The following is a 16,478-nucleotide window of genomic DNA, read 5'->3' as shown; positions in this document are numbered from 1 at the left end:
GCATGTAACCTTTCAGGAGCATTTGAAGAGATGTCTGAGCTGCAAGGAAGCTGTGGCAATATTGTGTGCATTATTTATGATTGCCTGATGAATATGTGATGAGACTTTGTTGCTCTTTCCTCAGCATGGCCACATTGCTCAGCAAGTTCAGGATCGATTTCTCTGACATCACTGTCCTGGGCGACATCAACACAAAGCCCAAGTCAGAGGGGTAAGATCTACACACCTCTTCTCAGAAGACATCGCATTACATGAGCTCTACTGGAGTATTCCTCACAACTGCTTCACTGTTCGTCCTTTTCTTTTGTGTGTGTTAAATGTGTAATTGCGACTGGTTTTGGGTGCTGGTTTTGTATCTGGGTCTTGTTGATACTTTAACAGCTAAAAGCAAGAAAAAAATCGATTCAGTAATGCATTGATTTTTTTTATTTTGAATCAATCCATGAAAAATCTGAATATACTCTGTTTACACCACCTACAGTTAAAATTAAACTATGGCCAATCACACTCAATAAAACCCTGGAGCAAGTATCAAAACTTCCTTAAACTTCAGAAGGCATATAAACTGATGCATGGACCAGTGTATGCTGAGCCAGACCTGTCTGTCACGGATCATAGTTTAACAAAACAACCTGATTTTATAATCGTTGTCAAACAATGACATGACGTGCCTTAAGACTCCCATCATCCCAGTGATCTCATTCCTGAGAACATGTCTGAGCTTTCACAATGCCAACTGTGTGTGTTTGCCTCAGTCTGACAGAGTTTGCGGAGATGATCGAGCCGTATAAACTGAGAGAAGATGACATGGAGCAGGACGCCGCTGAGAAGATGAAGAGCGAAGAACCCTGGAGAATCACAGACAACGAGCTGGAGCTCTACAAAGCCAAGGTTTCAACACACATTTAACCACAACAAACTAGACAACCCCTCAAAGCAGAGAGCGTGAGAAATGTAGTGACACCCACAGCACAGCAAGCCAATTTAGTTGTAAGCAAAAATCCACGTCACCTGTTCCTTGCCACACGTTTGTTAGGGAATTGTTCTGTGTCATGCTTGTGACGCCTTTTAATGTTAGTGTTGATGTTGTTTTTTTCTTCTTTTTTTAATTAAAACATGCCGTGTGAGGCAAGGAACACCATGTGAGGCACTTGCTGTTAGGAAATGCTACTCTTGGATCATTTTTGCTGAAACAGACTCGTGATCGCTCACCAGAACAGGGGCCTCATTTATAAAGCTTGCGTACGCACAAAACGGGGCTGAAAACATGCGTACGCCAGTTCCTGCGCAAAAGGTGGGATTTATAAAGAAAAACTTGACAGGAAAATTTGCGCACCTGCACGCAAACTCTGACCCATGCGTACGAAGGTTTTGGAGATGGAGCACTTTGGCGACACCGATGGTGAGCTGGAGTTAAATGTATTTTTGGTCACTTTTATACAGAAAATCTAAAAAAAATTAAACATATACAGAAAGATTATACAAATACAATTTCAATCACCAAGCCTGTCACTTGAAGCAAATATCCATTCCTTCTTAAATGTCTGTGGCAGCGAGCGTGTTGAGCCGTTTAGTGAAACTGACGCAAATAACAGTTTAAATAAATAAAATACTTCTGATATAAACATTTATATTAAATATGCCATTCAAATTAATGGAGTTAAACACTTAAACATGAAATCATTACTGAAGTTACAACATTTTTTTAAATTCAATCATTAGAAATATTTGTTGTGGATGCGATGCTTCTGAACACTTTTCCTGTGGCGTGCTTTAATGTTTTAACCACAGAGATAACTGCTTATCATGATAATACCAGATTGTCTGAGAAAATAGTTTCGTGCAAATAATGCCCAAGGCCTATCTGTTTCCATTAAAAATATAAATCAATTAAAAATACAATTCGGCAAGTGGAAAAGATTGAGAAAAACTTTCTCTGAAATGTATTTTACACTATTTGATTTATGTAGGCTATTCAAAAACAAGGCAAGGATAGACAACTACTTGATTTGTATTAATGTAATGTTTCTTGTACCGTTTATATCATTTGCATATGATTATTCATCCACGTGATAACGTTTAAGTTATCACGTGGATGAATAATCATATGCAAATGATATGTAGATGAGGATCTGCATAGTAAAACTAGGCGTTGTAAGCTCCATATATGGTTATTTCAGGGTGGAGACGCATGTGCGCACAATCTTCCGCTGACTGGGATTTATAAAGTGAATTCTGCGCAGGTTCTGGCGTACGCACGGTTTTATAAGTCTGAATATTTTTTTGCGTACGCCATTTTTGGCTTTCGGGCGCACGTACACTTTTAGTAAGGTTTTATAAATGAGGCCCCAGGTCATGAAGACATTAGAGGAGTGAGATTTGAACAACGGTCACTAATGTAAACCCTTTGAAATGAATGTTAAATCTTAACCAGGGTCAGGTTGCACCAGCCGTTCGGAAGTTCTTACTTAATTGGAACGTAAAGTCCACACTAGAGGAAACTAGTCACTACTGACTAGTTTGTAACCAACTCTGAACTTTATTCCGTTGCACCGCTTGTCTGAAGGCAGAACGCAGCGAGCCGTGCGCTCCAGGGGCGGTTCTCAGGTCAGGGGTTATTCAGGCTTTAGCCCAAACTAAAATTGGGTATTTTTATTTAAAGGAATGAATTAATTATAAAAGTGATTTAAGGGAATAAAGAAAAAGATAGGCTTATTGTATTAGTGAAATTATTTAAACTATTTGCAAATAATATTTTATTTTTATGTATGCGTACATTCTCTCTACATGAATCAAGGAAATTATAGCATATTTTAAATTCAAAAAGGCAAAATTTATTAATAAAAAAAAAAGTCACCGGATACTGTCGGTAGTTAAACATTTAATATTTGACTGTTTTACAATAGAAATGTTTATCTAATTACATTCATTTTACTTCTTCAATCACTCTGACATTGATGAGCTAGACCGCTGAACTTCAGTCATCCTGAGAACAAACAGAGCGGTGCGTAACGGAGCGCATCAAGAATATCAAATATACCGCAGTGAATCTCTTATTTGCATCTTAAGTTTATTGCCAATAATGACAGGTTTGCAAAAGTGTAGAACTCTGTGAGCTCACGCAAAACACATCTTCAGCACAGCGACTCATTTAAACGCCTCTGATTGGCCGATGCGTTCAACAGACATGTCTGTGATTGGCTACAATGCTCAACGCTGCAAAAGCACGTCGTAAGTTCCTTTAATGCATAAATAAAACTCTATTATTCTATTTTCTCTATGAGAAAAACAAGGCAACAAAATATTCAGGCTTTACTAAAAACATTCAGCCCTAGCGCCGCCCCTGGTGAGTTCTCTGGAAAGTTTCAAGTTTCAGTTTTTAAGTTTTTAAAACAACCTTGGTTGACCAAAGTGCTGTACAAAATTGCCTAGGTCTAACAACAAAATTAAAATAAACATTCACAAGACGTTAAAAGCACAAGAGTCAAATGGGTTTTCAAAAGACTTGTAAACTCCGACACTGTGGTCGCTGTTCTACAGTAATGCAGTCACATAACATGACGTTTACTCAGTGATCACTAGCAGACTTCAAATAGTCTGTGAATTTCAGTTTATGCTTCATTCTAACTTCTTTTGCCTCACGTAACTAACAGTAGAAATAAGTTTCCATTTAAATACGATACTTAATCATGAATAACATAGGCGTTTTTATATGTAAATGACATTTAGAAACTGTGTTTGAAACAAATAAGGATAAAGAAATAAGTACAGATTTAAAAAAAAATGCTATTTTTATATATGACTGATTTTATTTGACATGCACAACACAGACCAATGGGACAGAGACACACACTGCTGATCTACTCCTATAATCAGAGGTGTAAAGTCCAGGTTCAGGAAGTCCTCCTCAGTATCTTTCTCAATCACCTGGATCTTCTAATGAGCAGATCTTCAGCCAGGAGAGAGCCAGCTGATTTATTTCACTAATTAGTTCTGAGTTCATGGGTGGAATAAACATATGGCAGGACTTTTACTTTCTGACCCCTGGACTTTACACCTCTGCCCATAATGTTGTCTCTCTTAAAATATAAGTGAGTGTAAATGTCGTCATCATCATGTGTGACTAAAGGTGATGATACACAGGGCAACTTTTTGAGCAATGTTGCTGGGCAGTCTTGCCGAGCGATTGTTGCTTGGGCACTTTCCCATTGAAAATGGGCAATACATTTCTATCTGGATAATTTAGATTGGTCGTGGGCCCTGTCTCACATCTGGTTGCCCGTTGACGGCAGCATTGCCCAGCAACATTGCTCAAAAAGTTGCCCTGTGTAATGATACACACCTTAAAGGATTGAAGTCTGTCGGGTAAAATAAGAGCTTATTGGTGCAGTTCAGCCAGTCTGCTGTTTCAGTCCAACCGTTACTCCTGATCGGAGGCTTCCCGAAATATTTAGTTTATACGTAGAGTTGCGCTTCATCTAAGTCTAATGGGGCAGTTCAAAGATATTTAGTAGTGCGTAAGTTGTAACTTAGTGCTCATTTACGTCAAACTAGGCTGAGCACTAAGTTACTGGTGCGACCGGCCCCTGAATCCTATATAAATGAAGAAACCAAAGACCCCACTTTTTTGTGATGAGTATTGAGATGTTTTAGAACAGAGGACCTGAAATCGAGCCCTGTGGTTCGCCACAAGTGATGGATGCTGCAAATGATGATAGACGAGACATTCCCAGTCTCAAGTTTTGGAGATCGGATATATGGGTTCTCCCCCTGGTCCTGTACCCATCTTAGATCAGGGTATGGGTGTATGGGTTCTTCCCCTGGTCCTGTACCCATCTTAGATCAGGGTATGGGTGTATGGGTTCTTCCCCTGGTCCTGTACCCATCTTAGATCAGGGTATGGGTGTATGGGTGCTGTGTGTCTTTCTCAGATGTTGTAAAAAACTAGTAAATTGATGGTGTGCATTTGTTTCCTTGGAAAGTCTAGTTTGAAGTATTTGTTTTCTCGGCTGTTAACAGATACAGTAACTTCAGCTTCCTGTGAATTGATTTGTTTTTCCTCAGAGTAACCGTCAGATCCGGCTGAACGAGCTGTTGAAGGAGCACTCCAGCACAGCCAACCTCATCGTCATGTAAGTTACGAACCTGAGCGGAGTCATGCAGTGAAAAGACTGTTTTATCAGCACGTATGCTCGGCCAATCAGATGAAGAACCGTAACTAAACTATGATTCAACTTTTATCTGTGTGTCAGGCTTCGTACAAGGTGCTTAAAGTACTTCAAGTACTTAAAAAAAAAAAAAAAGTTCAATTCAAGCAGCGTGAAGCTATAAGTGTCCTGGAAAACCCTTGAAAAGAGCCATATTTACGAAGAGGTACTTGAAAAGTGGTTGACTTACTTAAATACAATATATATGAAAAATCATAAAAAAAAAAATTTCATGCAAAATTAACTCTGCAGCACGTCTGATAAACCCCATCAGACCTTATCTCGATAGGAAGTACGCCAGCTTTATAATATAAAATATTATTTATAGAACAATAATAGACATTATAAACGTTGTATTTAATATATATATATTAATAAATACATTGTAAGTTGTATTTGGATACCTTGTATCTGTAAAAAAATCCTAAAGATATTGTTTGACAAGTGCGATCTCTGATTGTGATCCTTAAAGTCCTGTAATGTCTTGTAGAGTGTCTGAGCGAGCCCTGGTTTCCTGCCGCTCACTCACTGTGATGTTTCCGAAACACAGCTGTAGATCCTCAAGGAGAAATGAATGTTCATTCGAGAGACTTGTGCCTCAGTGCCAGTCTCACTCATTGTCATGATCATGAGTTCCTTTCGTTATTGTCCAGCAGCACTAACGTGTGTGTGTGTGTATGTGTGTGTGTGACAGGAGCATGCCGCTGGCCAGGAAAGGAGCCGTCTCCAGCGCTCTGTATATGGCCTGGCTGGACACACTCTCCAAAGACCTGCCGCCAATCCTGTTAGTGCGCGGGAACCATCAGAGCGTCCTCACCTTCTACTCGTAGAGCGCTCGCGCACACGCACACACGCACACACACACACGAGTACAGCACATCTGACTGATGATGATGATGATGATGATGATGATGATGATGACGACGACAGACGCTCCTCAACGACGCTGAAACCAGAGCGGTTCTTCCTTCTACGCCAACAGGAGAGATCACGTCTGCTGGGTCACACTGTCTTCAGCTCACAGTTTCCAAGCACACGATGTTACACTGATTGTTGTTATCATTGTTATCATTACTATGACTGTCACAACTTTTTGAGTTGTGGATTTATTTTTCCTCTTTCGTACTTTTTGATTTGCTCTTGATGAAGCAATAATCACCTCATTTCTTTTTTTCTCACTTTGAAGAAAAACACGGTTCTTTGCGCCACTTTTATAGCCTTGTGGATGTGCCTTCCTGTGCGATCATATTCAATTCTTACATTTTTTCCCTGACTGGTAATTTATGATATAGATTTTAGGCTGTTTACTGGGTTTTAAATGTGAATCTTCCTTGATCTGATCACGCTTCGGCACGAGTGGACTGAGGTCTCCACTGCGCAGCATTAGAAAATACTTTTTGGCTTTTTTTGTAGTCCGTTTTTATTCCTCTGTTGTTTTTTTCTTCAAAGTTTTACGTCTTCCTTTAAGCATCGAGTGAGTTGTGGCGTTTCTGCGCAGCGCCCCTCCATGTTCTCGTTCCAGTGATAGACCTGAACTACGGGGTGATTACAATCATCTTTCACGTAGTCTAATGTAAAAAGTCAGAAGTTTAACAAAACTATATTAGTTTTCCCTTTGTGTACAGTTGAACAGTTTTTGGTTTGACGAAGAGAGGCTGATGGATGGATGGATGAGTGCTGTCCGAAGGGAGGACAAGAGGAATCCGATCCTTTCAAACTAACAGTGACCCAAACGAGAGCAAAGCCCTGCTGGAATCACAGAGAAGACCTTTGCCTTAACAGATGAAATGAGGATTGTTGTTTTAACTCGTCGTCTTCAAGCCATACTGGCTAGCTGTAGATTACAGACGATAGATGGACTGATGCCTGAACGAGAATGTAATCCTGGCCGTCTAGGAAAGCTCTCCCATCTTTACGCTTTCCTAGTTTTATAAAGCAGTCTGGAATTGTACATTTGTACCTTGATAAACCACCATCTTCCCTCTCACATAGACAGAATGTGTTCTGCGTTGAATGCGGCTGATGTGTTCCTCTATGCAGATGGACTGCGTGCGACTCGTTGAAACATTGTAATCTAAACTCAGGATTGAGAGCCGGGTTCATCTTTAATGTTGGAGACGTCTGACGTCCAGGATTTCAGTCTGTCCTGTTCCTGAATGTTATCTGTCTGTCCGGTCGGTTCTTGTGATTGAATGCTGGGATGTGACCAGATGTTTGTTGTATGGCCCATCATGCCTTAGTTTAAAGCGGTCAGTGACTGAAGCGTTGGTCAGTTTAGCTGAATATATGAATATGGAGCGTCTTTGGTTTGGTCACGCTTTGAATCTGGTTCCCAACACTAATAGTTTGCAGGCGCAGTGTGTTGCAGTTCTGTGTATGTTATATTTACGCAATTCACAGCCCTGCCATTTACCTGAGAAGTAATCCATGTGACGACTATATTCACATTTATAGTTCTCCATATAAACTAATATTTAAAAGTGAAATGTGTGTGTGTGTGCACCGCATGTGTTTTCATTTGAAGTGGGTGAAGTTAGTGAAGCTGATGGTACAATCTTACCTGTTGAAAATCTGTGTTGTTTGTTCGGGTGAACGAGTGCTGTACAGACACACCAACGTACGACAGAATCACCAGTCCAACTCGTACCTGTTCTCTTGAATGATTAATACACTTGTATAATATATGTAGATCTAGAAAAGAAAGTGGGAGAGTGTGTCACTACCATATAATGTGTGTTTCTCACCGATGTAGAAGTGCATTAGTTGCAGCTGTAGTTTCCACACCACGAGGAGCTCTAAAAGTGCCTCTCCACGGTTTGGCTGGGTCCTGTAGATGAAGACGTTATTTTGCCCTTGGCGTGTCACAGCACTTCTCGTCCTGCAGAATGTGTTGCTAAAGTCTGTCTCACATTTTCTCAGTAGCTTATCGTGTGAAAATGAGTTAACACATCAAGGTCAACGAGTTCCAGCTCTAGTTCACACTATACTTCCTTACTAACTTGTAAATATCTTTTAGCCTAACCAGATTAATCAAGGAGTGGAATAATAGCAAATTAATATGGTGAAATTATTTATTACAGGTTGTTTTTTTGTTTCTTTTATGTTACAGTAGTTTTTAAAAGATGTTTTTTTAGTTTGGGTTTAGTCTGCACAATCTTTTTCTTTTTCAATGTTTGGTCACATTTCTATCTTTTATATGCCTTTTAAAGAAATGCTCTGTTGACCAATGGTTTGAGTTTCCTGCTAAACCATGAGGGTGGTTCTGATTGCTTGTGCTGGAACAGTAATGTTTTGATATACTGTACTGTTATTTGTCACATGCTTTTTTCTAACATTTTAACGGTTAAGGGTATCGATGCTTTGTACATCTTTATTGCAATATATAAAAATAAACAAATGATAATCAGTTGTTGTTCTGTTTTTGTTGGTGCCTCTCATCGTTCACCACTGGGCCCTAATGATCCTCCTCACCCTCAGAGACAACCTTGTCATCGGCCCTTACCCTCGTGTGCTGGTCAGGCAGTGTCCAGTGTTTAGAAGCATCATTTAATGGTGGCAGTGATGGGCTTGTACCTGCAGACACAGACAGGTGCTTTAAGAGTTAATGAGGCAAGACGTACGGTTTAACAGGTTTATTTACTGTTTGGACAATCTACACCCCAGTATAATTGACAGTGTAATCTGCTATATGCTATTATTTCTAGGTAAACAAAACATGTTACAATGATCTCCAGTCAACCATAACTGAGAAGAATGACCTGTTTTGCAACACAGAGAGAGATAGAGAGAGATAAGGAGAGAGAGAGATAAAGAGAGGGATAAGGAGAGAGAGAGATAAAGAGAGAGAGACACTCAGGGCTGGAAATGCAGGTAATTGGGGAGATTTGGGGGGTGGAGTTCCAGTTTAAAACATAGAGGCTTTCCATCTTATCCACATAATAGCCTCTGAACACTATGCAAATTTCATACATAAATATAGTGGGATTTTCTGCATTTACATTTTGAAAATATGTCCCCAACGAGGCCCTTTCAAGCTGCATATAACTATATGAGTCTTGTATATGTATAGTCTTGACTAGAATGTGATGAGCAGGACTGGAGCGGGTCACTCGGGGTCATCAGAACCGCTCCTCTACTGGAGTGTGATGAGCAGGACTGGAGCGGGTCGCTCGGGGTCATCAGAACCGCTCCTCTATTGGAGTGTGATGAGCAGGACTGGAGCAGGTCGATCGGGGTCATCAGAACCGCTCCTCTACTGGAGTGTGATGTGGAGTGTGACGAGCAGGGCTGGAGCGGGTCGCTCGGGGTCATCAGAACCGCTCCTCTATTGGAGTGTGATGAGCAGGACTGGAGCGGGTCACTCGGGGTCATCAGAACCGCTCCTCTATTGGAGTGTGATGAGCAGGACTGGAGCGGGTCGCTCGGGGTCATCAGAACCGCTCCTCTATTGGAGTGTGATGAGCAGGACTGGAGCGGGTCGCTCGGGGTCATCAGAACCGCTCCTCTACTGGAGTGTGATGTGGAGTGTGATGAGCAGGGCTGGAGCGGGTCGATCGGGGTCATCAGAACCGCTCCTCTACTGGAGTGTGATGTGGAGTGTGATGAGCAGGGCTGGAGTGGGTCGCTCGGGGTCATCAGAACCGCTCCTCTACTGGAGTGTGATGTGGAGTGTGATGAGCAGGGCTGGAGCGGGTCGCTCGGGGTCATCAGAACTTCTGATCTGCAGGGTGTAGTGTGTCCTTGAGGAGGTCCTGTGTGTGCGGTGCAGGTAACTGACCCCTGCCCGCTGTCTGATCTGGAAGAGCCCGTCCTGGTTTCCGGCTGTGATGGAGTAGGTCTCGCGCTGGACGAGGGATCGGACTGCAGGCACCAGCCTCAGGACGGCTGCTCTGGGTTTGAGTTGTGAACGCTTGAGAAGTAACTTCAGCGGCTGATCCACGTCCACACTGGCCAGACTAACTCCTTCCTTTAGGAACAGCAGAAATGATATTACAGTTATGAGGATCAGTGAACAGACATCCACATGCAACATTAATTTAGAAGAGGAATGCGCATGCTTGTTGTCGATTCACATTTTTGTTGCTCAAAAGTTTGTGTTTTCAGGCACCCAAAACACCGTTGTCGTGTTAATGAACGACCAAACCGCATAAAACTTTTACGTTTTTAGTTTAAAAATGACTGTTAGGGGCTGTTTACACGACACTGGTTTCAAGGGTTCGTTCACCCAAAAACGAGAATTCTGTCATTAATTACTCACCCTCATGTTGTTCCAAACCCGTAAGACTTTCGTTCATCATCAGAACACAAATGAAGATCTTTCTGATGAAATCTGAGGGCTTTCTGTCCCTCTATTGACAGCTACGCAACTACTACCTTTCTGGGGCTTGAAAGTGGTCAAATGTGAGGTGGGTTAACCTCAATTTATGAAGTGACCAGAGTGCTTTGTTTGCACAAAAAACATAATTTACCACTTTATTTACAAAAGGTGAATCTCCTGTGTGCACTGACGAGAGCACCTGACGCATGCGTGTTGTGTTGATGCAAGAGCAGACTTTGTTGTGTGAATGCGCATTGGAGATTAGAGTCACATGGATTACTTTAATGATGTCTTTACTGCCTTTCTGAGGGCTTGAAAGTGGTAGTTGTGTCAAATGTAGGGGCAAAAAGCTCTCAGATTTCATCAAAAACTTTGTGAACATTTGTGTTCTGAAGATGAACGAAAGTCTTACGGGTTTGGAACGACATGAGGGTGAGTAATTAATGACAGAATGTTCATTTTTGAGTGAATTAACCCTTTAAGAATTGCTCTTGATTTTTTTTTTTTGATTTTTTTTTTTTTTACCTGTGTGAAGTTTGAAGTGTGTCTTCTCCTGACAATTTTCTTCTGGTGTCCATTGGTTTTGCAGCCGAAGCAGGTTTCAGGAGGAAGAGCGTTTTCTTCTTCTGGTCCAAGTTCACCACCTCCAAAACCAGCAGCAGATAAACAGTGCCTGCAGGAACACACTCATTCAATCTCACTGATGAGAAAGATCCAAATAAGACTAATAAATCACACCGAATTCTGTATTTCTACCCATGTCATTCACATTTAGCAGACACACAGCAAAAGGCAGCTTTCCCACTGTTTGCATGGTAAGAAACTAAAGGATCAAGCACCGTTTAAATGTTTTATTTTCATGACAATTGTCTTCTTATGTTTCATTACTGTAATAAAAAAAAGCTATTTTCGCTGTAATCCATCTGAACATTAATGTTCCCATAATCATCAATGATGATTCTCATTACTGTAATATAGTATTTTTGATTGTATTACACAAAATAGTATAATAATCAATCAGTAAAAAACATGAAATAAAGAGAACTATAATAAAAACATTGTTTTAAATCCAACCATGTTGAGCAGGTTTCATTAGATGTGCCCAAAAATTGCACAAAAACAAAAAGTTTAATCATTTATAATATTACAATGAGATCCTTATTACTTGTCCACTATCCACTATTCAACCATAACCTGTCTTGCTATGTAAAAATTCCACATGACTGTAGTTTGAGCGCTAATATGATGAAGTGCAACAGTATTTGGTGCAGACTCGCCCCTGTCCCGCTCCGTAATATCCCGCGGGACATCCGCACACGAATCCCCCCTGTGTGTTTGAGCAGGCATATCTGCAGGGGCTCATGGAGGACACACACTCATCCACATCTTCACAGCTCGTGGACACAGGGTCGAAGGTGAAGCCAGATGGACAGCCACACTTAAAGCTGCCCAGCGTGTTGAAACAGGAAGCTGAACCACAGTTGCCCGGGTTCAAGCACTCATTGTCATCTGCAGTTCAGAAAAACAGTAAAGAATCACAGATTGTAGGAAAGATCAAATATAAACGTTTTAACTTTGATTTAACAATGTGGGTCAGTTCTGATTTGATTTGGCAAGCTGTTCCAAAGTTTAGGAGCGGATACGCTAGAGTGTCAAGGAAATAAAAGCATGAATCATCAAAATTATAAAAAAAAGGAGAAAATACCATTTTCACCAAGACTCGCAATTGATAGAAACTTAATTTTACAAACGGATTTACTTGCTATCCAGCTTTAGAGCACTGTCCAGGGGTGTGTTTTCCGTACAACGCCGTAACTCTCTGCTTCACTATCACAGTACGAAGCATCGTTGAAGAAATGAACTAGCTAGTCACAACTGTTTCCTGAAACCATATTGTCGCAAATTGGTCATTCAACCACGTTGGTTAATGATGTCACACAGGTGGTGGAGTAATAAACAGTTTTATTAAAAGAAGTTGAGATTGAATTAATGCTTGATGTTTTGCTATAAATTACGGGCATGGCATCTGAGAACTATTTCTCATTCTTCTCAGTTATTTTGCTTTATTTCCAGATTCAATCACAGGCTCGTTCTTACGTAGTAGAGCTCATTCACACATGCGCACTCTTCAAAAACTGCTTTAAATCTCTTGACAAACTAAAAGATGTAAATGACATTTGTATTCTAAATAAAAGATATAGATTGTACTGAATGTCAGCTTGCTTATTTGGCTCAAGGTAAGGATTTATTGAGTCCACATGTCATGCAAACAAGAAACTGCTTCTAACCACAGGTCGAGAGCTGTCGCTCCAAACACACAACTCTGCAATGTTGTCTGCGAATGTTCGTCTGAACAATGTTTTCGGGAAACACGACTAGCTGAACTGCTGATAACGACGGAACTTATGATCATAGTTGGCTAATGATGCTTTCGGGAAACACCCCCCTGAAGGACTCCCAGATGTTTCACATAAGGCTTGACATAGGGTGATAAGATTTCAGTTAGGTCTGCTCTAAATGCAACAATCTCTGTTTTACTCCCATTTAAGCTTAGGTTGCAAAGTTTAGGGTTAGGGTATAGAATATACAGTTTGTACAGTATAAAAATGATGTCTATGGAAAGTGCCCATAAAACTCGGAAACCCAACAATTGTGTGTGTGTACACTAACCCACACACTGGTTCCACTGCTGGTGTTGAGTGTATCCCTGTGGACAACTGCAGCGAAAACCACCCGCAACATTCTGACAGCCAAACTGACACCTGTGATCACGCACACACTCATCTATATCTGAGAGAAAGAGAGCGAAACAGCAGTCAATACATTATGTAACGTAATTCATGCATCTCACATAGTATAGTGCAGTGGCCTCGCAAACAGTACGCTGGACACTTCAGTGCTTTCACACTTCCATTGCTTGGTCTGCACCGAGTGTGATTCCTCGCCTCATCCTTCCCCGTCTCTTCACATTGTGCTTTTGGATCCAAACCATGGTGTACATGCGTCATCAACGGGTTTGTGTTTGTATGCCGTGCATGTACCATAAGAGATATAAGAGATGAGGAGAATGCTAGAAACACCTTTTCAAGCAAACTTTAGGTTTAGAAAACAGCGTTCATATCATCCAAATGAACTTCACATCACTCGCATGTTCATATCATGCAAAAGGAGTTTGTGAGTGCACCAAATGCCAGTGTGAAAGAACCTGCAAGGCCGACATAATTGAGCAAGATCCATTTGTTTGCAGGGAACGTCATGGACAGAGACTCGAACTGGATCTTTCGGCTTGGCATTTGTAAGCAAGAGAAATCTGTGGTTGAATTTGCCCACAATGGCTGAAAAGGATAAATGGCATACTCTTGATCAGCCAGCAGAACCCAAGAGTCTGTTTGGATGTGATGCAAAGGTTTGAAGCGAAGAGAAGAGAACAGGAAGCTTTTGAATCTTCTGCTTGTGGACCCGGCCAACCCAACACTACATTACCTATCGGAGCTAGCGCCTTGTCCAAGCGCTTGTTCTATCTAGACTGGACTACCAATGAGGTTCATTCTCATGTTACGCAGCACGTTTGAGATTCTGCAAGAACCAATGAGGTTCATTCTCGTGTTACGCAGCACATTTGAGCTTCATTCTTGTTACATTCTTCATTCTTGTGTTAGAATGAGGTTCATTCTCGTGTTACGCAGCACATTTGAGCTTCCGCGACAACCAATGAGGTTCATTCTAGTGTTACGCAGCACGTTCGATCTTCAGCAAGAACAAATGATGTTCATTCTCGTGTTACGCAGCACGTTTGAGCTTCTGCAAGAACCACTGAGGTTCATTCTCGTGTTACGCAGCACGTTTGAGCTTCAGCAAGAACCAATGAGGTTCATTCTCGTGTTATGCAGCACGTTTGAGCTTCCACAAGAACAAATGAGGTTCATTCTCGTGTTACGCAGCACGTTTGAGATTCAGCAAGAACCAATGAGGTTCATTCTCGTGTTATGCAGCACGTTTAAGCTTCAGCAAGAACCAATGAGGTTCATTCTCATGTTACGCAGCATGTTTGAGCTTCAGCAAGAACCAATGAGGTTCATTCTCGTGTTATGCAGCACGTTTAAGCTTCAGCAAGAACCAATGAGGTTCATTCTCATGTTACGCAGCATGTTTGAGCTTCAGCAAGAACCAATGAGGTTCATTCTCGTGTTACGCAGCACATTTGAGCTTCCGCGACAACCAATGAGGTTCATTCTCGTGTTACGCAGCACGTTCGATCTTCAGCAAGAACAAATGATGTTCATTCTCGTGTTACGCAGCACGTTTGAGCTTCTGCAAGAACCACTGAGGTTCATTCTCGTGTTACGCAGCACGTTTGAGCTTCAGCAAGAACCAATGAGGTTCATTCTCGTGTTATGCAGCACGTTTGAGCTTCAGCAAGAACCAATGAGGTTCATTCTCATGTTACGCAGCACGTTTGAGATTCAGCAAGAACCAATGAGGTTCATTCTCGTGTTATGCAGCACGTTTAAGCTTCAGCAAGAACCAATGAGGTTCATTCTCATGTTACGCAGCATGTTTGAGCTTCAGCAAGAACCAATGAGGTTCATTCTCGTGTTACGCAGCACGTTTGAGATTCTGAAAGAAACAATGAGGTTCATTCTCGTATTATCAGTAGTTTGAGCTTCAGCAAGAACCAATGAGGTTCATTCTCATGTTACGCAGCACGTTTGAGCTTCTGCAAGAACCACTGAGGTTCATTCTCGCACACTTGAGCTTCAGCAAGAACCAATGAGGTTCATTCTCGTGTTCCACAGCACATTTGAGCTTCAGCAAGAACCAATGAGGTTCATTCTCGTGTTATGCAGCACGTTTGAGCTTCTGCAAGAACCAATGAGGTTCATTCTCGTGTTACGCAGCACGTTTGAGCTTCAGCAAGAACCAATGAGGTTCATTCTCGTATTATCAGTAGTTTGAGCTTCTGCAAGAACCAATGAGGTTCATTCTCGTGTTACGCAGCACGTTTGAGCTTCAGCAAGAACCAATGAGGTTCATTCTCGTGTTATGCAGCACGTTTGAGCTTCAGCAAGAACCAATGAGGTTCATTCTCGTGTTATGCAGCACGTTTGAGCTTCAGCAAGAACCAATGAGGTTTATTCTCACACATTTTATCTTCAATAACAACCAATGAGGTTCATTCTCGTGTTACGCAGCACGTTTGAGCTTCTGCAAGAACCAATGAGGTTCATTCTCGTGTTATGCAGCACGTTTGAGCTTCAGCAAGAACCAATGAGGTTCATTCTCGTGTTATGCAGCACGTTTGAGCTTCAGCAAGAACCAATGAGGTTCATTCTCGTGTTATGCAGCACGTTTGAGCTTCAGCAAGAATCAATGAAGTTCATTCTCATGTTACGCAGCATGTTTGAGCTTCAGCAAGAATCAATGAAGTTCATTCTCATGTTACGCAGCACGTTTGAGCTTCAGCAAGAATCAATGAAGTTCATTCTCGTGTTACGCAGCACGTTTGAGCTTCAGCAAGAATCAATGAGGTTCATTCTCATGTTACGCAGCACGTTTGAGCTTCAGCAAGAATCAATGAGGTTCATTCTCATGTTATGCATCACGTTTGAGCTTCAGCAAGAATCAATGAGGTTCATTCTCATGTTACGCAGCACGTTTGAGCTTCAGCAAGAATCAATGAGGTTCATTCTCATGTTACGCAGCACGTTTGAGCTTCAGCAAGAACCAATGAGGTTCATTCTCGTGTTATGCAGCACGTTTGAGCTTCAGCAAGAATCAATGAAGTTCATTCTCATGTTACGCAGCATGTTTGAGCTTCAGCAAGAATCAATGAAGTTCATTCTCATGTTACGCAGCACGTTTGAGCTTCAGCAAGAATCAATGAAGTTCATTCTCGTGTTACGCAGCACGTTTGAGCTTCAGCAAGAATCAATGAGGTTCATTCTCATGTTACG

At 41.5% G+C, this 16,478-nt stretch overlaps 2 protein-coding genes across 3 annotated transcripts in view; one reads left to right on the top strand and one right to left on the bottom strand.

Moving 5' to 3' along the window:
* slc12a2 (solute carrier family 12 member 2) overlaps positions 1-8,616 on the top strand; it is a 63,171-nt gene extending 54,555 nt beyond the window's left edge. The window contains exons 24-28 of one of the 2 annotated variants that reach the window (XR_014626390.1): positions 125-211; positions 756-891; positions 5,065-5,132; positions 5,902-6,749; positions 6,833-8,616. Coding sequence is in view for 1 of the 2 variants with exons in the window: in XM_084401499.1 (XP_084257625.1) it covers positions 125-211; positions 756-891; positions 5,065-5,132; positions 5,902-6,037 (427 nt within the window). In the remaining variant the exon portion in view is untranslated. Of the gene's footprint in view, positions 1-124; positions 212-755; positions 892-5,064; positions 5,133-5,901 lie in introns of both variants that reach the window. The other variant, XM_084401499.1, reaches the window with a different exon arrangement.
* Positions 8,617-8,743: 127 nt separating this feature from the next.
* fbn2a (fibrillin 2a) overlaps positions 8,744-16,478 on the bottom strand; it is a gene marked incomplete at its 5' end in the record, with an annotated part of 146,402 nt that continues 138,667 nt past the window's right edge. The window contains 4 exons of the mRNA XM_084401099.1: positions 8,744-10,173; positions 11,050-11,197; positions 11,802-12,033; positions 13,195-13,314. Of these exons, the coding sequence (XP_084257225.1) occupies positions 9,856-10,173; positions 11,050-11,197; positions 11,802-12,033; positions 13,195-13,314 (818 nt within the window). The 3' untranslated portion in view covers positions 8,744-9,855. The remainder of the gene's footprint in view (positions 10,174-11,049; positions 11,198-11,801; positions 12,034-13,194; positions 13,315-16,478) is intronic.

The sequence above is a fragment of the Rutilus rutilus genome, assembly GCF_951802725.1.
Source record: "Rutilus rutilus genome assembly, chromosome: 25".
NCBI classification, from domain to species: Eukaryota; Metazoa; Chordata; class Actinopteri; order Cypriniformes; family Leuciscidae; genus Rutilus; species Rutilus rutilus.
This window is presented reverse-complemented; position numbering and strand designations above follow the sequence as displayed.